Source organism: Lithobates pipiens, unplaced genomic scaffold, assembly GCF_037356315.1.
Source record: "Lithobates pipiens isolate NorthernLeopardFrog02 unplaced genomic scaffold, aLitPip1_a1.2 Scaffold_24, whole genome shotgun sequence".
Classification (NCBI taxonomy): Eukaryota; Metazoa; Chordata; class Amphibia; order Anura; family Ranidae; genus Lithobates; species Lithobates pipiens.
This window is the reverse complement of record NW_027507786.1, coordinates 14177359-14204852: the sequence shown is the minus strand read 5'-3', so window position 1 is coordinate 14204852 and position 27494 is coordinate 14177359. Positions and strand designations below refer to the sequence as shown.

The window sequence follows — 27494 nt, the reverse complement described above, 5'->3', positions numbered from 1 at the left end:
ATTCAATCGAAAATATCCAAACAAAACCCCATTTAACTAATTTGTTTCTGTAAATTCTGAATATCTGAAAATTTGGAAATTCTAAAATTTTCGAAAACAAGAATGAAAATTCAAAAGAATGAAAATCTGAAAATTCAAAAATCTGAACATTTCCATATGCGGGGGTTGGGGCTTCAATACAGTCCCATTGGCTTCAATACACTCCCACTGGCTTCAATATACTCCCATTGGCTTTAATGGGCGAGTTGGGCATAAGGCTGTCAAACTTGGCATGTGGAGTTAAAAAAAATTGTTGTGCCACAAAGCATCGTGGCTGCGGCTTGGAGTATTGACTGATTTTACCACCCCTTCAATACAGCCCCACTGGCTTCAATACAGCCCCACTGGCTTCAATACAGCCCCACTGGCTTCAATACAGCCCCACTGGCTTCAATACAGCCCCACTGGCTTCAATACAGTCACATTGGCTTCAATGGCTTCAATACACTCTCATTGGCTTCAATACAGCCCCACTGGCTTCAATACACTCCCATTGGCTTCAATAAAGCCCCACTGGCTTCAATACAGTCACACTGGCTTCAATACAGTCACACTGGCTTCAATACAGTCACATGGGCTTCAATGGGCGAGTTGGGCATAAGGCTGTCAAACTTGGCATGTGGAGTTAAAAAAAAATTGTTGTGCCACAAAGCATCATGGCTGCGGCTTGGAGTATTGACTGATTTTACCACCCCTTCAATACAGTCCCCCTGGCTTCAATACAGCCCCACTGGCTTCAATACAGCCCCCACTGGCTTCAATACAGCCCCCACTGGCTTCAATACAGCCCCCACTGGCTTCAATACAGCCCCCACTGGCTTCAATACAGCCCCCACTGGCTTCAATACAGCCCCCACTGGCTTCAATACAGCCCCCACTGGCTTCAATACAGTCCCCACTGGCTTCAATACAGTCCCCACTGGCTTCAATACAGTCCCCACTGGCTTCAATACAGTCCCCACTGGCTTCAATACAGTCCCCACTGGCTTCAATGGGCGAGTTGGGCATAAGGCTGTCAAACTTGGCATGTGGAGTTAAAAAAAAAAAAAATTTGTGCCGCAAAGCATCATGGCTGCCGCTTGGAGTATTGACTGATTTTACCACCCCTTCAATAGAGCCCCACTGGCTTCAATACACTCCCACTGGCTTCAATACAGTCCCTCTGGCTTCAATACAGTCCCTCTGGCTTCAATACAGTCCCTCTGGCTTCAATACAGTCCCATTGGCTTCAATACAGTCCCACTGGCTTCAATACAGTCCCACTGGCTTCAATACAGTCACATGGGCTTCAATGGGCGAGTTGGGCATAAGGCTGTCAAACTTGGCATGTGGAGTTAAAAAAAAAAAATTGTTATGCCACAAAGCATCATGGCTGCAGCTTGGAGTATTGACTGATTTTACCGTGCCCCCCCTCTGCCGCCAGTACCAACAAAGCCTAAATGTTACCGATGGACTGCGGCGTCTGCGTTTTTTTTTTTTTAAAGGATAATTATAGGAAAATTCTTTTTTTTTTTTAGAAAGTGAGGATAAGGATGACGGCTCTGAAGTCTTCTATAGATTCACAGGTCCTCATTATCATCCAGGTCCGCCCTTTCACCATATTTTCTCCTAGCTGTGTCCACCAATAGAAGCGCTGTATTTTTATGATGGTAATAAGCGTCATTTCCCCTCCCCCACCCCACCCCCATCCATATCTCATCACCCCACTCTGCTCAGCACACGCACGCTCAGATAATCGCCGCCCTCATCTATTTGGAGGGGAAAAAAAAAAATTGATTTGGGAGGAGATAAACGTGCATTACACTCCGCCTTTCCGGCAAGTCGCACACAGCGAGGCTGCGACTTTGACCTGACTTCACATTCTCCGGGCTGAAGTCGCATCAAAAAGTGAAGGAACCCTTTTTTTTTTCTGAAGACGCTTCTGTAGCGTCGGTAAGAACGGCTCTCAGAGAAATGCATCGACTTGCACCACACGTCCTGCGACTCGGGGGGGGGGTCTCAAACGTCGCATCCCAAGTGCGAAAGGAGCCTGAAGTGCCGGGTTCACACCAGGGGGGCGGCTTCAAAGTCGCCCGACTCTCAAGCCGCCCCGTACAGCGCCACTTCAGTGCGGCCACGCAAAAATGACTTCTGTATAGAAGTTAATGCAAGCCGCTCTGATGTCGCCCCCCCCAAAGTAGTACAGGAAAGTCTGGAGTCGCTCATAGTAGAAGGGTTTCATTGCACTGCATGGAGCGCAACTTTGTGTGTCCAAAGTCGCATGACGAGACACATTAGTGTGAATGGAGCCTTAAAAAAATAAATAAAATCCTTTACAATCACTTTAAGTGCCGGTTCTAGTCGCCCGACAGGTCACCCCTGTGTGAACCGGCACTTAAAGTGATTGTAAAGGATTTTATTTATTTTTTTAAGGCTCCATTCACACTAATGTGTCTAGTCATGCGACTTTGAACACACAAAGTCGCATGACCAGTCGCGGTTCCCTGATTTTAATGGCCTCCGTTCCGATCAAAGTGACTTTGAAAAGTTTCCTGCACTACTCTGATGCGATTTGCATGCTAAAGTGTAAAGTCGCATCAAAGTCGCACTGAACATCGTGCGACATTGGAGTCACACCAGTGTAAACCGAGCTGGGGGGGGGGGGGGAGAGCAAGCTCAACCCTGAGCCACACTGTGTGCATCTACTGACGCACACAGTGCGGTCCAGCCCGCCCCCCGCCCCAGGATTTGATTGATAGCAGCGGGAACCAATGGATTGGTTTTGGAGAATGAAGATGTTGTTTAGTGTCACTGGTTGAAGGATCGGAGTTGATGGCGGAGCAGTGTGAACAGCTGTGACATTTTTTTTATGACGTGACTTTACACCTCTGTATGGTTAAGGATCGATAACGAGCCGCCGGGGAGCGTTAATTGTTCCCACGTATCTTATTTATAATTCATCCTATTCATTGTGTTCTGGTTTATGTTCCCCTCATTGTGGGCGGAGCCATGGGGGCCGTCTCTAGACAATGCTGTCCGGGGAACTCTGCTAATGCTGGCCATACACCATACAACCTGATTGTACAATCCATCCTGGGTCCATCATCAACTGTGTAGTGCAATATTCTGCCCGATTGGATACAAATTGGCTGATTAGTTTCCATTTGTTTTCATATTATATAGTTTCAGTAAATCTAGAAGGGGGGGGGGGGGGGCAGCTTACTGTCCTTCAGACTTTAGGTGGGCCGGTGTTCTGGCATATAGTGTCCTGCCATCATATACTGTCCGCCCCGTACTGCTCATGCACAGCGCTTGCGCAGTACGGAGCAGAAGAAGCTTCGGAAAATCTCCGAAGATGAACAGCGCCTGCGCCATGAGTCGAGGTGGTAGGCCCACCATCCAAGCGGACATAGGGCTGGCTAAATTAGAGGGCCCCTCACGGACACGCTTCGGGTTCAGCCTCGCTGCGCTCGGCTCTTTTTATTCCAACTCTGTGATACATGGGGGCGGGATACACAGCGATCCCTGTGCGTTTCCAGCATCACATTTGCAATCGCAATGCGTTTGCTATCGGTTGTGGGTGTCAATTAACAACACCCCAAATGATCGCAAACACATGTGCGATTTGCACCGGATCACGCGGTACAAAATGACTATGCGATCCAGTAGCAGTGCGGCTCCAAAAAAGGTGCCTGCGCATCTTTGGTGCGATATGGTGGAATTTGAGCCCATTGCTGCCTATCAGTGCGTCCTAAACAGAGCACATAAGTGCAGTCTCATCAGTGCCTCCTCACAGCGCACATCACTGCAGCCTCATCAGCTCACATCAGTGAATCCTCAACAGTGCCTCATCATCAGCGCACATCAGTGCAGCCTCATCAGCTCACATCACTGCAGTCTCATCAGTGCCTCATCATCAGTGCACCATCAGTGCAGTCTCATCAGTGCCTCATCATCAGCGCACATCAGTGCAGTCTCATCAGTGCCTCCTCACAGCGCACATCGGTGCAGTCTCATCAGCGCCTCATCACAGCGCACATCACTGCAGCCTCATCAGCTCACATCAGTGAATCCTCAACAGTGCCTCATCATCAGCGCACATCACTGCAGTCTCATCAGTGCCTCATCATCAGTGCACATCACTGCAGTCTCATCAGTGCCTCATCATCAGCGCACATCACTGCAGTCTCATCAGTGCCTCATCATCAGCGCCACATCACTGCAGTCTCATCAGTGCCTCATCATCAGCGCACATCACTGCAGTCTCATCAGTGCCTCATCATCAGCGCACATCAGTGCCTCCTCGTCAGTGCCTATCAGTGTCACGTCATTAGCGCAGAAGAAGAAGGACTTTTGACAAATTGTATAACAGAAACAAAGAAAGTATTTTTTTCAACAATTTCGGTGTTTTTTCATTTGTCTAACAAAGAATAAGACCTGGGAGGTGATCAGATATCACCAAAACAAACTCGGTCTGTCTCTAAAAATTTCCAGATGTGTACAGTGTAGCACAACCGCGCAATTGTCATTCAAAGTGTGACAGCGCTGAAAGCTGAAAATAGGCCTGGGCAGGAAGGGGGGGGGGGGGGAGTGTCTGGCATTAAAGGGGTTAAAAAGGAACTGCAGTCTGCTCACATTTGTAATAAAAACATCTTTGCCATTCTGAAGCTTCCCTACCAACCACTTTGCATATTATTTTATATACACTGCGATTCTGTACTTGCCAAATATGCTGCAGAAATCTCCCTCTACTGAGTCTGGCTGCAGCCATTTTAACTGTGGGCAGCTGCTGCCTGTTTACTTACTGGACTTACACAAAGAGCTCTGCAGCTCTCATTGGCCCTCTAATGATGGGGGGGGGGGGAGGAGAGAGAGAGAGAGAGAGAGAGAGAGAGAGAGAGAGAGAGAGAGAGAGAGAGAGAGAGAGAGAGAGAGAGAGAAGAGAGAGAGAGAGAGAGAGAGAGAGAGAGAGAGAGAGAGAGAGGAGAGAGAGAGAGAGAGAGAGAGAGAGAGAGAGAGAGAGAGAGAGAGAGAGAGAGAGAGAGAGAGAGAGAGAGAGAGAGAGAGAGAGAGAGAGAGAGAGAGAGAGAGAGAGAGAGAGAAGAGAGAGAGAGAGAGAGAGAGAGAGAGAGAGAGAGAGAGAGAGAGAGAGAGAGAGAGAGAGAGAGAGAGAATGAGAGAGAGAGAGAGAGAATGAGAGAGAGAATGAGAGAGAGAAAGAGAGAGAGAGAGAGAGAGAGAGAGAGACTAGAGAGAGAGAGAGAGAGAGAGAGGCTGTATAAGGGATTTAGTGGCAAAATAAAATGTTTTACTATGCAAAGTTACCACAACAAGGACAGAAGATTTAATAGATGGAAATATTAAAAAAAAAAAAGTTTGAAGTTCCGCTTTAAATATAATTGGGTCAAATACAAATCTAGAGGTAAAACAAATAAAATAAATCAACAAATAAAACGGGGGCGGGGCAGACTGAACGGACCGCATTGTTCTGTTTCCATATTTTCATGGAAATAAAAAGTAATTGCTGACAAATCCTCTTTAAGGGAACTTCCACAGAGGAATGAGATTCCAGATTGGGAAATCCTCTGGCATGCCGGACGTGTGACACAGAGGATGAATACGACCGACCCCCCAACCCCCATATATGGAAATGTTCAGACCGTGACGTCTTCTACAAATAAAGCTGAGTGAACACGGAAAAAGAAAAAAAAAAAAAACAGGCAATTTTATCCAAAAATCACATTTTCCATGAATATGTACGTTTAATAGTTTTTCTGTTTTGTTTTAAATTTTTAACAAAAAAAAAAAAAAAGGTTAATAAAATGGCTCCACCCAGATGACCAACACTGCAAATTCTCACGCCCAATCAGATCCCAGACTTTGGCAGCTCCTGAACCACCTCACCCAACCGATGTCTCTGGATCACAGCTACACCATAATAATTATATATATATATATATATATTCAGAGGGCATCTCTCACTCCTCACTCTTATGTGACGCAGCAGATTGATACATTCCCTTCCATGTGGACGTATTCAAATATATATAACTACAGGAGGGGGCGGAGACAAGACCAGTCACCCTGCCCAAGGAGAGATCAGAGCTGAGGGAGGGACCCAGAAGACTCCACCCACTACAGAAACCTACAGGAGGAGGCAGAGACAAGACCAGTTGCCCTGCTCAAGGAGAGAGTGCTGAGCAGTGGGAGGGACCCAGCAGGCTCCACCCACTACAGAAAACCCCAGGAGGGGGCGGAGACAAGACCAGTCATCCTGCACAAAGAGAGAGAGCAGAGCTGTAGGACGGACCCTGTAGACTCCACCCACTACAGAAAACCACAGGAGGGGGTGGAGACAAGACCAGTCATCCTGCACAAAGAGGGAGAGAGCAAAGCTGTAGGAGGGGCCCAGCAGGCTCCACCCACTACAGAAAACTACAGGAGGGGGGCGGAGACAAGACCAGCCACCCTGCACAAGAGGAAAGAGAGCAGAGATGTGGGAGGGACCCAGCAGGCTCCACCCACTACAGAAAACTAGAGGAGGGGGCGGAGACAAGACCAGTCTCCCTGCACAAAGAGAGGGGTCAGCAGTGAGCGGTCTTTATTACAGGAAGCCTCACAACTGGCTGACTGCACAGATCTGGAGGAAATGCACAAAGCTCACCGGGATTCCAGAAGTCACATGACCGATGGATTTGGGCGATATTTACTGATTCTGGAGTTCAGCTTTAATCGGAGACCGGCGCTCAGACTAAGCCAATTAGCCGTGAACCGGTATAAACCCAGACTGGCCGGTAATGAACCGTCTTTCCTGGGTGCGTCTGTTGCGGGATCCCTGTTTTCACCGCTGGGAGGGACGTTTGTTGAATATGATTCACAGTATTCTGTGAAAGTAAAAATAAACATTTTCTCAGGCTGTTTACTCAGAGGAAATGCTCACACCCCATCAGCCACAACGCGGAGCTGTGAAACCGACGACCTTCACTGATACTGCTGGCCGCAATCCCACCAGTGACCATCGCTGTGCCGATACAGGAGGAGACTTCCCCTCCGAGGTCCTTTCATCAGAGGCCAGAATAACAGGAACCCTGCTCAGGGATGTATTGGACTACAATGCAGGTAGCAGTCACTTCACACACACACATATAAAGCATTTGGCCTGCTGCAGGCAGGAGGAGGCATTTCCTCAGTCTTCCCTCCCCCAATGATCAGACTGCTACATTGTAACTCAGGAGCAAGTCATAGGGTAGGAGGGTGCAGCAGGGGGCTGATCTGTGTCAGACAAGAACTGCACAGGAGCCACAAATTTAAATGACTTGAACTGACATCTCATTCTAGGAAGTACACTGACCCTGGATGATACCCGAACAAAGATGGCATTGTCCTTCTGGAGAGAGAGAAGCACACAAAGCCATTGCCAGAGGAAGTACTATGGGCATGGTTAGAGATTATAAAAACCTGGAAGTGTAACACTGACACATTACTTAGTATAAAAGAAAATTATTTCTGGTGCCAGATCCACCTTAAAATCCTTCTATTGATTACAAAAATCCAGAACATTACGGCTGTTAGTGGGAATCAATAAGACTCCAAGTAAAATGTCAGACAGACGGAACAGGAAACAACAACCGGCCCCAACTAAATTCTCACTGGAGTCAGACCGGAAAATTCTGTCCGGTGAACCCGGCCTGTCTGCATTATAACTGGGGGATCGGTGTTATGGCACAAGAACTGGGGGATCGGTGTTATGGCACAAGAACTGGGGGATCGGTGTTATGGCACAAGAACTGGGGGAGATCGGTGTTATGGCACAAGAACTGGGGGAGATCGGTGTTATGGCACAAGAACTGGGGGAGATCGGTGTTATGGCACAAGAACTGGGGGAGATCGGTGTTATGGCACAAGAACTGGGGGAGATCGGTGTTATGGCACAAGAACTGGGGGAGATCGGTGTTATGGCACAAGAACTGGGGGAGATCGGTGTTATGGCACAAGAACTGGGGGAGATCGGTGTTATGGCACAAGAACTGGGGGAGATCGGTGTTATGGCACAAGAACTGGGGGAGATCGGTGTTATGGCACAAGAACTGGGGGAGATCGGTGTTATGGCACAAGAACTGGGGGAGATCGGTGTTATGGCACAAGAACTGGGGGAGATCGGTGTTATGGCACAAGAACTGGGGAGATCGGTGTTATGGCACTAGAACTGGGGGATCGGTGTTATGGCACTAGAACTGGGGGATCGGTGTTATGGCACTAGAACTGGGGGATCGGTGTTATGGCACTAGAACTGGGGGATCGGTGTTATGGCACAAGAACTGGGGGATCGGTGTTATGGCACTAGAACTGGGGGATCGGTGTTATGGCACTAGAACTGGGGGATCGGTGTTATGGCACTAGAACTGGGGGATCGGTGTTATGGCACTAGAACTGGGGGATCGGTGTTATGGCACTAGAACTGGGGGATCGGTGTTATGGCACTAGAACTGGGGGATCGGTGTTATGGCACTAGAACTGGGGGATCGGTGTTATGGCACTAGAACTGGGGGATCGGTGTTATGGCACTAGAACTGGGGGATCGGTGTTATGGCACTAGAACTGGGGGATCGGTGTTATGGCACTAGAACTGGGGGATCGGTGTTATGGCACAAGAACTGGGGGATCGGTGTTATGGCACTAGAACTGGGGGATCGGTGTTATGGCACTAGAACTGGGGGATCGGTGTTATGGCACTAGAACTGGGGGATCGGTGTTATGGCACTAGAACTGGGGGATCGGTGTTATGGCACTAGAACTGGGGGATCGGTGTTATGGCACTAGAACTGGGGGATCGGTGTTATGGCACTAGAACTGGGGGATCGGTGTTATGGCACTAGAACTGGGGGATCGGTGTTATGGCACTAGAACTGGGGGATCGGTGTTATGGCACTAGAACTGGGGGATCGGTGTTATGGCACTAGAACTGGGGGATCGGTGTTATGGCACTAGAACTGGGGGATCGGTGTTATGGCACTAAAACTGGGGGATCGGTGTTATGGCACTAGAACTGGGGGATCGGTGTTATGGCACTAGAACTGGGGGATCGGTGTTATGGCACTAGAACTGGGGGATCGGTGTTATGGCACTAGAACTGGGGGATCGGTGTTATGGCACTAGAACTGGGGGATCGGTGTTATGGCACTAGAACTGGGGGATCGGTGTTATGGTACAATAACTGGGGGATCGGTGTTATGGTACAATAACTGGGGGATCGGTGTTATGGCACAATAACTGGGGGATCGGTGTTATGGTACAATAACTGGGGGATCGGTGTTATGGCACAATAACTGGGGGATCGGTGTTATGGCACAATAACTGGGGGGTCGGTGTTATGGCACAATAACTGGGGGATCGGTGTTATGGCACAATAACTGGGGGATCGGTGTTATGGCACAATAACTGGGGGATCGGTGTTATGGCACAATAACTGGGGGATCGGTGTTATGGCACAATAACTGGGAGATCGGTGTTATGGCACAATAACTGGGAGATCGGTGTTATGGCACAATAACTGGTTGATCGGTGTTATGACACATTTGTTACATAGTAGGTGAGGTCGAAAAAAAAAGATACAAGTCCATCAATTCCGAGCCATGTGTGTAATTATATGTCAGTGTTACATTGTATATCCCTGCATGCTGTGGTCATTTAGGTTGCGTGGTGACAACTTTTTAAATGGGTCCCAATCCCGTCTGCATGCGCTGCCTCTCTCAGCCTTTTTAAACACGGAGGAACCCTTGGAATAACTTTCAATTATTGGGAAACCCTTACATTGGTGGCCACTGGGAGGAGGACCCTCTTACGCCGGTCGTCATTGGGAGGAGGACCCTCTTACGCCGGTCGTCATTGGGAGGAGGACCCTCTTACGCCGGTCGTCATTGGGAGGAGGACCCTCTTACGCCGGTCGTCATTGGGAGGAGGACCCTCTTACGCCGGTCGTCATTGGGAGGAGGACCCTCTTACGCCGGTCGTCATTGGGAGGAGGACCCTCTTACGCCGGTCGTCATTGGGAGGAGGACCCTCTTACGCCGGTCGTCATTGGGAGGAGGACCCTCTTACGCCGGTGGTCATTGGGAGAAGGACCCTCTTACGCCGGTGGTCATTGGGAGAAGGACCCTCTTACGCCGGTGGTCATTGGGAGAAGGACCCTCTTACGCCGGTGGTCATTGGGAGAAGGACCCTCTTACGCCGGTGGTCATTGGGAGAAGGACCCTCTTACGCCGGTGGTCATTGGGAGAAGGACCCTCTTACGCCGGTGGTCATTGGGAGAAGGACCCTCTTATGCTGGTGGCGATTGGGGGAAGAACCTTCTTACATGTTGGTGGTCATTGGGAGAAGGATCCTCCTGTGGTCATGGTAAAAGAGTGATGGCACACTGCAGGAGTTGGTACAGGAGATGGTCAGAGACTTAGCAAGTCACTGCAATTACAGCCCCTTTCACAATATGAATTATTTCTCACAAGATCCATTCTACAAGATTCGAGGAAACAAACTAAACACGAGAAGAGAAGAGAAGAGAAGAGAAAAGTAACATTGCGAAAGAAAGAAATAAACCAAAACCACTAAACTACTACAATCCAATCTTTATCCATGGCCTCAGTAAGCACCAGAACAGACCACCGTCTGCACTCTGCGGGGGCCCCAAGGACTGCACAGTAAGAGCCAAAGGTTGCTTATGGCCCCCCAAGACACAAACTGGCCACCAGAGGTTTAGAAGGGGCCCAATGAATTTACCCAAATGGGAAAAAAGCTGCAGACAATTCTCTGCACATGAAAGGAAAGGATCCTCTACATGGTGTCTACCATAGACCAGAATTGGTTTCCATAGTGCTGTCAAAATGTAACTAGATTTTCTATTTATAAAGTTGCAAAACACAACCAGCTGTGATTTCCCCCCCCCCCCCCCCCAGGCCACCGTATCATAATATCACCAATCACTGTGTATAGTATATCATAATATCACCAATCACAGAGTATAGAATGTATCATAATATTACTGATCACTGTGTATAATACAAAAAACAACAAGAACAGAACTATTTACAAACACAGAAAGCGTCACTATGACATCAGAAGTTTCAGCAGAATATGGACAATGTAATCTGCTCCATCTACACTCACACCCAGACTGCCCACCTGGGGGGGGATTCCAGCCGGGTGAGTCACCCCATTCTGGGCACACGTCCTGCAATCACCACAATACAGGGTAAGAACAGAGTCACAGGCACATGGCAGGAGGAGGACACCCACTGATACACCCCACATCCCAGATCTGTCACCCCAATACACAGCAATGATAAAGCTGGAGAGCCCCAGACACAACATACAGGGTGACAGTCACTATCAACAGCCCTGATCTGCCCCCCAAACTACCCTCTGATCTGCCCCTCTCCATTAGGATTTACTCTCTGATCCCCCCAGGGTCTGCCCCCCCCCTGACCTACCCCTCTGCTCTCTCTTCTGCTCCCCTACACCTTTACCCTCTCATCTGTCCCTCTAATCTACCCCTCTGCCATCTGATCTGTCCCTCTACCCTCTCATCTGCCCCTCTGCCATATCATCTACCCCTCCTCCCTCTCATCTGTCCCCCTACCATTCTATCTATCTATTCTATCTACACTCTCTACCCCTCAGCAATCTTATCTGCCCTCTCATCTGCACCTCTGCTCTCTCACCTACCCCTCTGCCCTCTCACCTACCCCCTACCCCTCTGCCCATTTCACCTACCCCTCTGCCCTCTCATCTGTTCTTCTGCCCTCTCATCTACCCTTTAATCTGCTCCTCTGCCCTCTCACCTACCCCTCTGCCCTCTCATCTACCCCTCTACCATCGAATCTTCCAATTATCCCCCCCCATCTCTCACCGTCAGCCGCGGACATCTCTATGAGGGTCTCCTCCTCTTTCTTCCCGGAGCGGATCATTGTCCCGGCTGTCCCCGCACACCACCCCGGAGAGGAGAGCCCGGAGATCACCGACCGACCGACTGTCTGCAGGAGGAGAAGGAGGAGCACCCCGCCTCATCTCCCCTCCTCCATCCTCCTCCTCCTCCTCCCCCTCCCCCATCACCACCACTACCCCTCCTCCTCCTCCTCCTCCTAGCCGGACAGATCCGGGTGATCGGAGGATCGCTGTGTGTGTGATCTTCCATCATTGTACAGTGAGATACATACAATGTATCAATAATACTCAGTGTATATAATATAATGCCCCCCATAGACCGCAGCATTGTACTTCTGTATACACAGATACCATTCCATCATTATTACCATATCAGGATGTATGAGCCATGCTGGGGGATAGATTCTCACTGAGACTGAGTATAGACTGAGTATAGAGCCTAGACTGTACATAGACTGATAATAGACTGAGACTGAGTATAGACTGAGTATAGACTGAGTATAGAGCCTAGACTGTACATAGACTGATAATAGACTGAGACTGAGTATAGACTGAGTATAGACTGAGTATAGAGCCTAGACTGTACATAGACTGATAATAGACTGAGACTGAGTATAGACTGAGTATAGACTGAGTATAGAGCCTAGACTGTACATAGACTGATAATAGACTGAGACTGAGTATAGACTGAGTATAGACTGAGTATAGAGCCTAGACTGTACATAGACTGATAATAGACTGAGTATAGACTGAGTATAGACTGAGTATAGAGCCTAGACTGTACATAGACTGATAATAGACTGAGACTGAGTATAGACTGAGTATAGACTGAGTATAGAGCCTAGACTGTACATAGACTGATAATAGACTGAGACTGAGTATAGTCTGTACATAGACTGAGTATAGAGCCTAGCCTGTGTTTAGAGCCTAGACTGGGTATAGAGCCTAGACTGAGCCTAGACCGGGCATAGACTTAGAATAAAGCCTAGACTGAGTATAGACTGAGCCTAGACTTAGTATAAAGCATAGACTGAGCCTAGACCGAGCATAGACTTAGGCCGCGTACACACAGGTGGATTGTCTGCCCAACTAAGTTCGTCAGACAATCCGACAGACAGTCCGTTCAAAATTTGAATGAATGGACTTGACCACACACGATGAGCAGACAGTCCGCTGAAAGCGTGCGCGATGACGTGTACAGCACGTACGACGGGACTAGAAAAACGACGTCCTATACACTGCAATGCAACCTTCGGCCGTGTAAACCCTTTCTGAGCATGCGCCATACTTAGTCCGTCCAACTTGCCTACACACGAGCGGACTGTCCGCTGAAACCAAGTTTGGACGGACAAAACCAAGTTTGGACGGACTGTCTTACGGAAATTCCGTAAGACTTTGTTCGTCAGACTGTCCGCTGAAAAAGTCCGCTGAAGCCCACACACGAGCGGATTGTCCGCTGAAACACGGTTCAGCGGACTAAGTTGGACAGACAATCCGCCCGTGTGTACGCAGCCTTAGTATAAAGCCTAGACTGAGCATAGACTGAGCCTAGACCGAGTATAGACTTAGGCCGCGTACACACGGGCGGATTGTCTGCCCAACTTAGTCCATTGAATTGTGTTTCAGCGGACAGTCCGCTCGTGTGTGGGCTTCAGCGGACTTTTTCAGCGGACGGTCTGACGGACTAAGTCTTTCGGAATTTCCGTAATTTTGTCCGTCCAAACTTGGTTTCAGCGGACAGTCCGCTCGTGTGTAGGCAAGTTGGACGGACTAAGTATGGCGCATGCTCAGAAAGGATTTACACGGCGAAGGTTGCATTGCAGTGTATTGGACGTCGTATTTCTAGTCCCGTCGTACGTGCTGTACACGTCATCGCGCAAGCTTTCAGCGGACTGTCTGTTCATCGTGTGTGGTCAAGTCCGTTCATTCAAAAGTTGGACGGACTGTTTGTCGGATTGTCTGACGAACTTAGTTGGGCAGATAATCCGCCCGTGTGTACGCGGCCTTAGTATAAAGCCTAGACTGAGCATAGACTGAGCCTAGACCGAGCATAGACTTAGTATAAAGCCTAGACTGAGTATAGAATGAGTATAACACCTAGACTGAGTAAAGACTGAGTATAGAGCCTAGCCTGGGTATAGAGCCTAGACTGAGCATAGACTGAGCCTAGACTTAGACTTAGTATAAAGCCTAGACTGAGTATAGAATGAGTATAGCGCCTAGACTGAGTAAAGACTGAGTATAGAGCCTAGACTGAGTATAGAGCATAGACTGAGTATAGAGCCTAAACTGAGTATAGAGCCTAGGCTGAGTATAGAGCATAGACTTAGTATAGAGCCTAGCCCGAGTATAGACTGAGTATAGAGCCTAGACTTAATATAGAGCCTAGACTGAGTATAGAGCCTAGACTGAGTATAGAGCCTAGACTGAGTATAGACTGAGTATAGAACCTAGACTTAATATAGAGCCTAGACTGAGTATAGAGCCTAGACTGAGTATAGAGCATAGACTGAGTATAGACTGAGTATAGAGCCTAGACTGAGTATAGAGACTAGATTAAGTATAGACTGAGTATAGACTGAGTATAGAGCCTAGACTAAGTATAGACTGAGTATAGACTGAGTTTAGAGCCTAGGCTGAGTATAGACTGAGTATAGACTGAGTATTGAGCCTAGACTGAGGCTTTGTGCTTTCTCTGTGTACCAATATTCACATACAATGTATATCATCAGAGAATACACACCGATCAGCCATAACATTCTGACCACTGACCGGTAAAGTGAATAAGACTGATCATCTCATTTCAGTGGCATCTGGAAGTGGGTGGGATATATTAGGCAGTAAGTGAACATGTTGTCCCTGAAGCTCATGTGTTGAAAGCAGAATGAAAATGTACAAGCCTAAGGATTTGAGATGCTTTGACAAGGACCAAATTGTAATTTCTAGACGACTGGGCCAGAGCGACTCCAAAACTGCAGCTCTTGAGGGATGTTCCCAGTCTGCAGTGGTCGGGACCAACCAAAAGTGGGCCAATGAAGGAGAACCAGCCAACCGGCGACAGGGTCATGGGTGGGTAAAGCTCATTGATGGACGTTCGAAGCCAAGGCTGGCCCATTTTAGTCCAATACAATAGAAGAGCTACTAGTATTGTCGCCACCTGTCAGGGATTCACCCGGACAGCCTGGGTTTCGAATCATGTGTCTGGGTTGCAGATGGACTGAAACCTGGGCACTAGGGTTTCACCGATACTAGTATCGGTACCGGTGCCGATACCGAGTATTTGCACAAGTATCGGTACTTGCGCAAATTCACGGATACCTGAAACCCATACTTTCAGGCTCAGTTCTTTGAGCTGTTGGTGGGTCTCCCATGTTAAAGAAGTCCAGTAATTGGAGCTGTCAAAAAAAAAAAAAAAAAAAGCAGCTGGCATTGTTTATTAACAACATTGCTCAGCCCGAAACGCTAAAATAAAAAGAAACATTGTTTCTTTTTGAATCTTTCTGTTTCTTCATCTGCAGATCAAAGGGATGAACAAATGTTCCTCTGATTAACCCCTTATAGATCCTTAATTTACTCTAATCAGCCTTAATTAACTCCATATTCTCCTCCATTTAATTATTTCCCTGATTTTATTTTTGTTCATGTCTATTTTATAAACTTTTTTTTTTGTTTGCTTTGTTAGTGAATATTTTTACATATATATATTAACATATATTTACACATTTCACATTGAAAAAGTGCAAAATTAAAAAAAAAAAATCTACTTATTTCATTTGTAAATAACTTTTCAATGCTTTGTACCATTGCTGACAGCTGAAGTGAAAACAAAGCAGCTGCGGTAGGTATCGGTAATTGGTATCGGCGAGTACTAAAAAAAAAAAAAAAAAAGTATTGGTACTCGTACTCATTGTAAAAAAAAATGGTATGGGTGCATCCCTACCGGACACCTTATTGAGACCAGAAATCGGTTGCCGTCCGAGAGCTGCGGGCGGTTGTCTTGGGGCAGGTTCGGCATCACTGGGGAAGGGGGGGGGGGGGGGGGCAGGGCGATGATGATAGCAAGAGCAATTTGACCACCGCCACGGTTCGCTGTGGCATGCTTTGCACACCACATTAATACTCTCCTTGGGCCACTCAGAGGTGTCCCAGACTGCTAAAGTGTTTGGGTTTGGCTTGAAGAAAAAGGTGGCAACCCTAGCTGCTAGAGCCCAAATTGCTGAAAAAGGTAACACTGGTTCTGATAGAAAGGTGTCAGAACACACAGAGGATCGCAGTTTGTTGTGTTTGGGGTGGCGTAGCTGCAGAGCGGTCAGGGTGTCCATGCTGACCCGTGTCCACAGCCAAAAACACCTATAATGGGCACGTGAGCATCAGAACTGGACCACTGAGCAATGAAAGAAGGTGGCCTGGTCTGATGGATTCAAAAAGAGTTTGAGGATCACAACAACAAGTTCAAGGTGTTGACTTGGCCTCCAAATTCTCCAGACCTCAATCCAATCCAGCATCTGTGGGATCTGCTGATAAAACAAGTCCGATGTATGGAGGTCCCATATGACAACTTACTGGAATTAAAGAATCTGCTACAGTCAGTTGGGTGCCAAATACCACAACGTACCTTCAGAGGTCTAGTGGAGTCCATTCTTCAACGGGTCTGGCCGGTTTTGGCAGCAAAAGGGGGACCTACTCAATATTAGGTGGGTGGTCATAATGTTATGACTGATCAGTCTACATAATCCTGTATCATACCCTCCCTTCCTGCTGAGTATACACCGGGGCATCGGGGCACTTTAGTATTATAGACACAATGTATCATTAACAGTGGCGTAACTAGAACCTTGAGGGCCCCGATGCAAGAAACCATGAAGGGCCCCCCTGAACCCCAACCAGGGCCCTTCCCTCCGAGTCTGGCGGTGGAACTCCAGGGTATGGTCACAGGTATGACCTTTGTGAGCCCTGTAGTTCCACCACTGGTATCAGTATTTTTTTTTATTATTTTTTTTTATTTTTAGGTGCCCCATTGGGCCTAGGCAGGATGGGGTCTCCGTCCCCAGAAGAGATGAGGTCATTTTCTCCAGGGCAGATGAAGTTACTGCCCCCAGGTGAGAAGGGGTCCCTGTCCCCAGGGGAGATGGGGGTCCCTGTCCCCATGTGAGAAGGGGTCCCTTTCCCCAGGGGGTGATGGAGGGGGTATGTAATGGTGTGTGGGGGATGGGGTCCTCTCACTCACCATGACCAAGCTGCAGGCCGCGCACTCATCCATGTTGGCCTGGGCTCCATCCAGTGCTGAATGGGCAATCAGCATATCTCCCAGAAAGAACTTTCATCATCTGTGTATGACGGGGGAGGAGGGGGGCTGGCAGACAAGCCTGCAGTGTCCTCCAGGGAGCTGGCTCTCATAGGGCTGCACTGCATCTGTGTGCTTAAAGTTTGTTTACCTGGGAAAAGAATGCAGTGCAGTGTGGGCCAGACTCAGGGGGGGCGGGACTCTGGCTGGGGAGAACAGACACCAGACTGAGCGGCAATGCATGCAGCAGGAGAGGGGTACTCTGAGGAGCCGGCCGAAGAAACAGGTCATGCGGGGAATGCACAACTAAAGAGCACCCAGTGCGATAGTCGAGCATGGAGCTCTGCTAGTCACCCTCCACCTCCAGCCACCCGTGTGCATGGTGCACTGGTACCCCTAGCTGCCTATGCTGCTGCCGGCCATATGTAGAGGGGGCTACATGGGCCCCCTGCATCACAGGGCCCAGTTGCGGTCGCGACTGCTGCACCCCCTCTAGTTACGCCCCTGATCATTAATAATAAAGCAGTGTCTATGGAATTCTCTATCATAGTTTCCTCTCATACATCGGGGCACTGTACTGCTATGCAAGAAGATACAGATACAATGTATCATTAATAATATAACAGGATGTGTGTAGCTCTGTTATAGTCTTCCTTCCCACTCTGCATACACTGAGCTCCGTACTACGGCCACTGGCTAGTAATATGTGGCTTAGTGGTTGGCGCTTCTGCCTTGCAGCACTGGGGTCCTCAGTTCAAATTTTGGCCAGGACATAGCATGGAGTTTGCATGTTCTCCTTGTACCTGCATAAGTTTCCTCCGGGTACTCCGGTTTCCTCCCACACTTCAAATACACACTGGCAGGTTAATTGGCTCCTGTGTCATAAAAGGACTTTTGCCACCCATGCTCGCCATGCTATTGCACGCATGCGCGGCGGATTAGCGCTCCGGCGCACGTACTGGAGCGGCCCGATGTTGTGTGGCACACATGTGCGCGCAGTGGCTCGCAATGGCGTGGCTATTTTAGACAGCTCTGGCATCGAAACGGGTTGCTGGTTTGTTGTCAGCTTCCTGTTTGTGCCTGTTTCCTGCTGTTTTACCTGATTACCTGTTTTGACCCGGACCGTCCCTGACTACGTTGCTCTCATCCTCGATTCGACCCTCAGCTTGTTAAACGGACCTCTCCTGATCTGCCTTACGGACTCTCTTGCTTGATTACCCGGATTTTACCCTTGGCCTGCCTTATGGACTCTCTGATTACATGGATCTGACCTCTGGCCTGCTTCCCGGACTTGCTACCCTGGTGCCTGATCTCTTGTTACTTCCCGGATTGCTTACTGTTTCGCACGGGACCCTCAGCTAGTTCCTGAACTCCAGTAACTCACTGCTCAGCTCCTCAGCCTTCTTCAGGAACTTACACCTGCTGGTGGCCAGTGCTTCTGTGTGCCACCCGCTCCCTGTACCAGCTCTGGGGGACAGGGTCGCGCGTGGTTGGAAGGGCTAACCGCTCTCGGCATCTCAGCCTTGGTAAGTACTTGTTGTGACACCTGTCTAGATTGGCCATGGCAGTACTGAGACAGGCTCCTCCACTGATAATACATGCCATAGAATGGGGTGTTTCACCTTGGGTCTATTCTTTGTCCCCCTTACTTCACTGCGCCTGTGGCAGCCGTCCCTCCTGCCCACCCCTTGTCCCAGCCCTGGTAGATGTATAAGATAGAAACCTTACATTGTAAGCTCCTTGAGGACAGGGAGTGATGTAAAATGTACAGTATGTAAAGTGCTGTGTAAATTGTTAGCCCTATATAATTGTTGGTAATAAATACATATTGCTTACCGGTATACAGTATAGATACAATGGCTTAACCACATCTAGAAGTTGGCAAAGGTGAGTATGAGTGTAGGCAGGCGCAGTTAGCTACTTGGCCACTAGGTGGCTCCGTACGAGAATATTTAACCCCCTGATCACCCGGCGGGTGATATCAATTAGGTTTTAGGGTCAGGGTCTGCGTCGCCCCAGGGCAGCGCTAGGTTAGTGCCAGTACCGCTAACACCCACGCACTAAGCATACACCTCCCGTAGTGGTATAGTATCTGAACAGATCAATATCTGATCTGATCAGATCTATACTAGCGTCCCCAGTAGTTTAGGGTTCCAAAAAAAACGCATTGTTAGAGGGATCAGCCCAGATACCTGCTAGCACCTGTGTTTTGCCCCTCTGCCCAGCCCACCCAAGTGCAGTGTCGATCGATCATTGTCACTTACAAAACACTAAACACATAACTGCAGCGATCGCAGAGTCAGGCCTGATCCCTGCCATCGCTAACAGTTTGTTTTTTTTAGTAACGTTTTATATTTAAATCCTGAAGGCAGTGCTTGCTTTTCGGGGTCCCGTACGTGGCTAGGCTCCCAAAAAGTCCCCCACATGGAGTATCCCCGTACTCAGGAGAAGCAGCAGAATGTATTTTGGGGTGTCATTTCACATATGCCCATGGCATGTGTGAGCAATATATCATTTAGTGACAACTTTGTGCAAAAAAAAAAAAAGTTTGTAATATTCCCGCAACTTGTGGCAAAATATAAAATATTTCATGGACTCAACATGCCTCTCAGTAAATAGCTTGGGGTGTCTACTTTCCAAAATTGGGTCATTTGGGGGGGTTTTGTGCTATTTTGGCATTTTATGGCCTTCGAAACTGTGATAGGTAGTGAGGAGTGAAATCAAAAATTTGCACCCTTAGAAATCCTGAAGGTGGTGATTGGTTTTCGGGGTGCCGTACGCGGCTAGACTCCCAAAAAGTCCCACATATGTGGTATCCTCGTACTCAGGAGAAGCAGCGGAATATATTTTGGGGTGCAATTCCACATATAACCATGGCATGTGTGAGCAATATATCATTTAGTGACAACTTTTTGTAAACTTTTTTTTTTGTGTCATTATTCAATCACTTGGGACAAAAAAAAAAATATTCAATGGGCTCAACATGCCCCTCAGCAATTTCCTTGGGGTGTCTACTTTCCAAAATGGGGTCATTCGGGGGGGGGGGGTTTGTACTGCCCTGCCATTTTAGCACCTCAAGAAATGAGATAGGCAGTCATAAATTAAAAGCTGTGTAAATTCCAGAAAATGTACTCTAGTTTGTAGACGCTATAACTTTTGCGCAAACCAAAAACCAATATACGCTTATTGACATTTTTTTCTTACTAAAGACATGTGGCTGAATAAATTTTGGCCTAAATGTATGACTAAAATTGAGTTTATTCGATTTTTCTTATAACAAAAAGTAGAAAATATCTTTTTTTTTCAAAATTTTCAGTCTTTTTCCTTTTATATCGTAAAAAAAAATAAAAAATTGCAGAGGCAATCAAATACCATCAAAAGAAAGCTCTATTTGTGGGAAGAAAAGGACGCAAATTTCGTTTGGGTGCAACATTGCATGACCGCGCAATTACCAGTTAAAGCAGTGCAGTGCCAAATTGTAAAAAGACCTCTGGTCCTTAGGCTAATTGGTCCGGGGCTGAAGTGGTTAAGCACTTCAGGGTTCTCATTCTGCAGCTCCACACCTGGCCTTGTTAGTAGTGTATAAATCTTTGGGGGATAGAAGAGACTTCTGTATATATTCTTGCAGAGTGCAGGTCGGTTCCTACTGGCCTCCTGCCTTGTCCAGGGCCTGCACATGCTGGGTACATCTACATAGGTGTGGGGTGTTTGGCCCCCGTGCCCCAACACCCCACACCTATGTAGATGTACCCAGCACGTGCGGGCCCTGGACAAGGCAGGAGGAGAGGAGGAGCAGACCAGGACTCTGCGAGAATATACTTTATAAAGAAGTCTCTCCTACCCCCGTAAACACCCTACTATTATGAGTGGAAGAATATATATATATATATAAATATATATATATATATATATATATATATATATATATAGATAGATAGATAGATAGATACAATATACATAAGAGTATGTGTATAGTGCCAGGATCTCCTCTCCCCTCCCACTGGGCATACACAGGGGCACATCTCCTGTATTATATGCTGGAAGGATAAAGTAATACCCTCAGAGCACACCGACCACACACCGCACTGTAATCAATATAAAGAAGAATGTTACATTGTTACATTGTTAGGATGAAAAAAAGTCCATATAGTTCAACCATAAAAGAAATGAATAAATAAATAAAAAATATATAAAAAAATAAAAATATCATACAATCCCATATACCTAATCCTATACCCACAGATGATTTAGAGGAATGCAAAACCCCCCCAGAAAAGCGGTGTCGGGAATATTATGACTGCCTGTATAAAATTCTGCACAATCACGGCTCCTCCCACTGAGCATACACCGCAGCATTGTACCTCTACGATCTATTACAGAAGTCTGTATATAATCGTCTTTATATAATCGTCTTTATATAATCGTCTTTATATAATCGTCTGTATATAATCGTCTGTATATAATAGTCTGTATATAATAGTCTGTATATAATCGTCTGTATATAATAGTCTGTATATAATCGTCTGTATATAATAGTCTGTATATAATCGTCTGTATATAATCGTCTGTATATAATAGTCTGTATATAATCGTCTGTATATAATAGTCTGTATATAATCGTCTGTATATAATTGTCTGTATATAATAGTCTGTATATAATCGTCTGTATATAATCGTCTGTATATAATAGTCTGTATATAATCGTCTGTATATAATAGTCTGTATATAATAGTCTGTATATAATAGTCTGTATATAATAGTGTCTCTCCCTTCCCCCTCCCACTGAGCACACATTAGGGACCGGCCATTTCCTAGCCGTGTCACAATGTACTAAGATAATGCACCAGTATATACACTATATCACCAAAAGTATTGGGACGCCTGCCTTTACACGCACATGAACCTTAACCCCTTCAATACCTGGCAATCTCACCCACCCGCCCAGGCCAATTTTCAGTTTCCAGCTCTGTCACGTTTTGAATGACAATTGCTACACTGTATCCAAATGACAATTTGATAAGTCACACACACATAGCGCTTTCTTTGGATGGTATTTGATCACCTCTGTGGTTTTAATTTTTTTGCGCTATTAAAAAACAAAAAAAAATAGAAAGAGCGACAAGTTTGAAAAAAAAAAAACACAATATTTTAAACTTTTTGCTATAATAATTTATCACAATTTTTGAAAAACATAAACACATTTTTTTCCTTAGTTTAGGCCGATATGTATTCTTCTACATATTTTTGGTAAAAAAAAATAAAAAAATTGCAATAAGAGTATATTGATTTGTTTGCACAAAAGTTATAGCGCCTACAAAATAGGTTATTGATTTATGGCATTTTTATTATAATATAATTATATTTAATGTATATTTATAAAACTATTTAATTATATATAATTTTTCTTTTTTTCTATTTTTACTAGTAATTTTTATCAGGACAAGAAAAAAACCCCTATGTGGGACTTTGGCAGACCACCGACACATGCAATTAAACTGTTAAAATATAAATGTTTTATTTATACAAAAAAATAAAAACAGACGACTAGCATCTGAACAAATACAAAGTACGATGCAAGAAAAAATGTTAATGGAACATCACAACAACACTCGTGCTCTCATGAGCGTAGGACACCCCAAAACCCGAAAACGCTTGAAAACTTTCATCAGGGGTAGAGAGTAAGATGAAATGCAGTGTAATTAAAGCTATCATGATCTTTAATTGTTTCCATCGCCTGTCAGGTGCTGCCGTTGCCTTTTCCGGGAAGGGAAACTGGCGGTGAAGCCTTGCGGCTTCATGGCCGGGACCCTACTGCGCATGCGCAAAGCTCACTGCATTCTCTTACTGGCCTGGCAGCAGGGAAAGGAGGAGGGAGGAGAAAGGGGGAGTTCTGCCGTACCGCACCGCGAGGAGGTCCATTGGAATTGGGGACAAGCTACCTGTCGAAAACAGGTACCCACTCCTCCTCCCCCCCCCCTCCTCGAAAGGTGCCAAATGTGGCACCGGAGGGGGGGAGGAGACAGATAAGCAGAAGTTCCACTTTTGGGTGGAACTCCACTTTGATGCATTCTATGCATTAAGGTAAAAAACCTTCAGGCCCCCCCCCCCCTTTTTTTTCTTACCTGAGCCCAATCTGGTTCTCCCATTGCTGTTTATCAAATCCAGTGATGTGAGAGCAGGGGGCGGGGCGGAGTCATGCTGTCTGTGTCAATGGACGGGGCCAAATCACGCTGTCTGTGTCAATGGACGGGGCGGGGCCAAATCACGCTGTCTGTGTCAATGGATGGGGCGGGGCCAAATCACGCTGTCTGTGTCAATGGATGGGGCGGGGCCAAATCACACTGTCTGTGTCAATGGACAGGGCCAAATCACGCTGTCTGTGTCAATGGGCGGGGCCAAATCACGCTGTCTGTGTAAATGGACTGGGTGGGGTCAAATCACGCTGTCTGTGTCAATGGACGGGGCGGGGCCAAATCACGCTGTCTGTGTCAATGGATGGGGCGGGGCCAAATCACGCTGTCTGTGTCAATGGACGGGGCCAAATCACGCTGTCTGTGTCAACGGGCGGGGCCAAATCACGCTGTCTGTGTCAATGGACGGGGCGGGGCCAAATCACGCATACATATATGCACACCATGCTTTCCATGGGGGGCACACATACGGGCTCACTCCCAAGTCCCCCTGCTGAGTCCATTGACACAGGCAGCGCGATTTGGCCCCGCCCCGTCCATTGACACAGACATCGTGATTTGGCCCCCCGCCCCGATGAAGAAGAGGAGCCTGGAGCGCCGGCGGGCAGGGCTGGATTAACGTAGGGGCTATTGGAGCTTCAGCTCCAGGCCCCTAACTTAATATAGGCCCAGCCACCCAAAAATGACATGGAAAGCAATGGGCCAATGGGAAGAGATCTGCCCCGACAGGCCCTGCATTTCACATGCACCGCCTGGGCAGGGTGGTGGGATTGATAATGGGCACTGCATGAGCAGTCCTAATAGAAGCCTGGGGCACGCCAATGCAGGGCTCTTACAGAAGTCTGGGGCTTCCATAGTGTTAGGCCTGCACAGCTGCACTCTTTCAGCTCAGAGTGCACACCAATGCACCGCCCTTACAGAAACTTGGCAAATCAAATGCCAGGCTTCCCTAGTGTTATGCCTGTGCACTTTTGAGTTTGGGCGCATGCCAGCACAGGCTCTTGGAAAGCAGAAGGGTGCCCAGAAAAAAGTCCACCAAAATCCTCAGCACCAAGCACATGATGCTCTTAATCCGGCCCTGCCGGCGGGGGACCCCAGAAGAAGAGGACCAGGACTGCTTTGTGCAAAACCATTACACAGAGCTGGTAAGTATCACGTTTGTTATTTTAATACAAAAAAGCTTTACAACAACTTTAATTGACAGTGAAACCTGGAAGCTGTTTGGGTTCTATGCAGAAGTGAGCCTGATTTTGCACGCTATGGTTTTAGTAAATCTCCCCCCCCATTGTATATATGAACAATAGTATTAGAGAAGACAAATCATTCTATTGTGTCCACCAGCCGACTAAGCATCCAGTTCTAGAGCCTTCAGTGTATAAACACCCTAAAAATACAATGTATCTAATATGTATACACGGGTTTCAGGATTGTCAGTTCTTCTTCTTATAGTATTGGTGTGGGACTTTTAAGGCAAAGCATACTTTTTGTTATTAAAATATATTTTGTTTATTCAAAATTGTTTAAAAAAGAGAAACATTAATACAATTTCAAAATCACATTACCAAATACACAGGGCAGGACTTAGGGTACTGGGGGCCCCTGGGCTTGAGCCACTTTCGGGCCCTACCTTCTATATTATTTGTCGCCATCAGGTGCCGTAACAATCTAATCGATCCAATCGTTATTTGAAGTGCCAAGCTACTTTTAAAAGGTGACTGGTACCATAGACAGCGTTAAATGCTAAAAAAAAGTAACAATCGATTACTGATTGAAGCTTGAAAAGCTTTTTTCCAATAAATAAATAATGATGAAAAAAGTTCAAAGTGATCAAGTGTTTATTGCAATGCACAAATGTCTTGGTCAGAATGAGAACATAAAACACTTATTTACCTGGAAAACATATTGAAAAACTTGAATCAACTACCTTGTAAGGTTGCAATCATAACAAATCAATTGCAAGAATATAACAAAATAACTCATTGAACAAAGTGCAAGATAAATTGTGTGTGTGTGTGTAGTACATAAGTGAGTGTTGTAGTGAAAAATCTTAACTTAACTTTTAGTCAATAAAATAAAAGTAGTACACTATCATATCTTAAGAAAGCATTACATCAACAACAGTATCCAGAGACTGATCATTTAAAACAACAACAGGCAAGTTAGAGAAAGAAAGAGAAAGGTGATCATGTTATGACTTCATGCATGTCATCTCATTTTAAAGATATTAACATAGTACTATTTAGAAGCGGCATTTTCTGGATTTCTTTGCAGCAAAGTCTTTGATCAAATCAGTAAAATCCAGTTTACGTAGAAGGTCGCTCTCAATTGACATCAGAGTGAGATGATTTAATTTCTGCTGTACAATTGTGGATCTTAGTCTATTTTTTAATAGTTTCAGTTTGGAGAAACTGCGCTCCCCACTTGCATTTGTCACTGGTAATGTCAGGTAAAGTCTGAGAGCGACATCCACATTTGGGAAGATGGTCTGTAGTTTTCTTTTTTTAATGCACAAAAGAAGTTCCCTAGCAGATGATGGCTCATCATGGCAGATGAATTCTTTGAACTGGATGATTTCTTCACAAAATTCATTTTCCAGGTCAGTGTGGTATCTCTTCTGTAGATCTGCTGCTTTTTTACGAAGATGTTCTGCAGAGAGGGTAGATATGTTGTTCAGGAAACCAAAGGTGCTGTTGAGGTCATTATAGGACTGAAAACGGCGATCAAGTTCAGCCAGCAGCCTATCCATCACAACTAGAAACACACCAGATGAGAACCGTTCTCTTCCTGATAAGTGAACCTCAGGTGTTGCAGACTCATCCATGTGAGTCTTGCGTTTTCTTTCTCTTTGTGTGTCTTGTTTGTATGTTGCGGAAACGGTGGGAGACATCGCTTTTGCTTGGTCTTCAAACACATCAAATTCATCTCTCAAACCAACAATATATTCCCGCAGTGACCTCACCAAATCAACAGCATTGCACAGGTCCAGATCCACAGCTTGAAGTGCAACACTTGTCCCATGAAAGCGTTGTAGAACATAATTCCACACAGTGCAAAGAAAAGCAGTCTCAAGCCTGTTCATTTTTTTATGTAGAGACCAAGCATCATTTTGTGTTGTCGGGTTCTGTTTGCTGTCTTCTGCAATGTTCATCAGTGACTCTTGAATATTGGCATAGTTCCGGCACAGTGCCTTGGTGGCCTGTGCATGCGCAGCCCACCTGGTGTCAGAGAGAGATTTTAGTGTCTCAATGCGGTGGTTTTCATTAGGCTGCAAACCTGCAGTTACCACCTTCCATCTAGCTGTGGATTTCGAGAAGAAGTTGAACAAGGTCTGAATGAAGTTAAAAAAATCGGCGGTCTCTGTACAGCAGTTTACACTATTAACTCCAGCCAGATTAAGTGTGTGCGCGGCGCAGGGCACCCACTCTACTAGTGGATTAATGTCTTTGATGTGAGCTTGCAGCCCATTGTACACTCCTGACATGTTTGCGGCATTATCATAGCACTGTCCACGGCAGTTACTGATATCTATGTCCATCTCATGTAAAACTGTGAACACTGCATCACAGAGTGCCTTCCCTGTGTGGCTAGATATAGGGAGAAATTTTAAGAATCGCTCTTCTACGAGGCCCTCTGATGAAACATACCTTATGATAAATGTAAGCTGATCAATGTGCGTCATGTCGGGAGTTGAATCAATGCAAATGGAAAAGTACTTTGTCACTTTCACTTCAGCAATGATTTCAGAAAGTACTCTGTTGCTCATTAGCTCGATAAATTCATTGCATGTTTTCGATGAAAGATATGAGGGGGTTCCTACCCCAGCATTGCCATATATCTGTATGTGCGATTTCAAGAATGGGTCGAATTCACTGATCAGTTCCAGGATTCCCATGTAATTCCCATTGTCAGCTCGGCCAAATATTTCACTGGAGCCTCGGAAAGCCAATCCCCGCTCTGACAGAAATTTTACAACTGCAACCACTCTTTGCAAAACTTCACTCCAATAATTGCATTGCGACTCAAACTGCTTTTTAAGCTGAGAATCTATAACTCCGTCAGCTGCT

The 27494-nt window shown here is 46.5% G+C and overlaps 1 protein-coding gene across 1 annotated transcript in view; it reads right to left on the bottom strand.

Annotated features, from left to right (window-relative positions):
* Window positions 1–12057, bottom strand: part of ANO5 (anoctamin 5) — a 137627-nt gene extending 125570 nt beyond the window's left edge. The window contains 1 exon segment of the mRNA XM_077453611.1: window positions 11921–12057. Coding sequence (XP_077309737.1) covers window positions 11921–11978 — 58 coding nt within the window. The 5' untranslated portion in view covers window positions 11979–12057.
* Between the last annotated feature and the right edge of the window lie 15437 nt (window positions 12058–27494).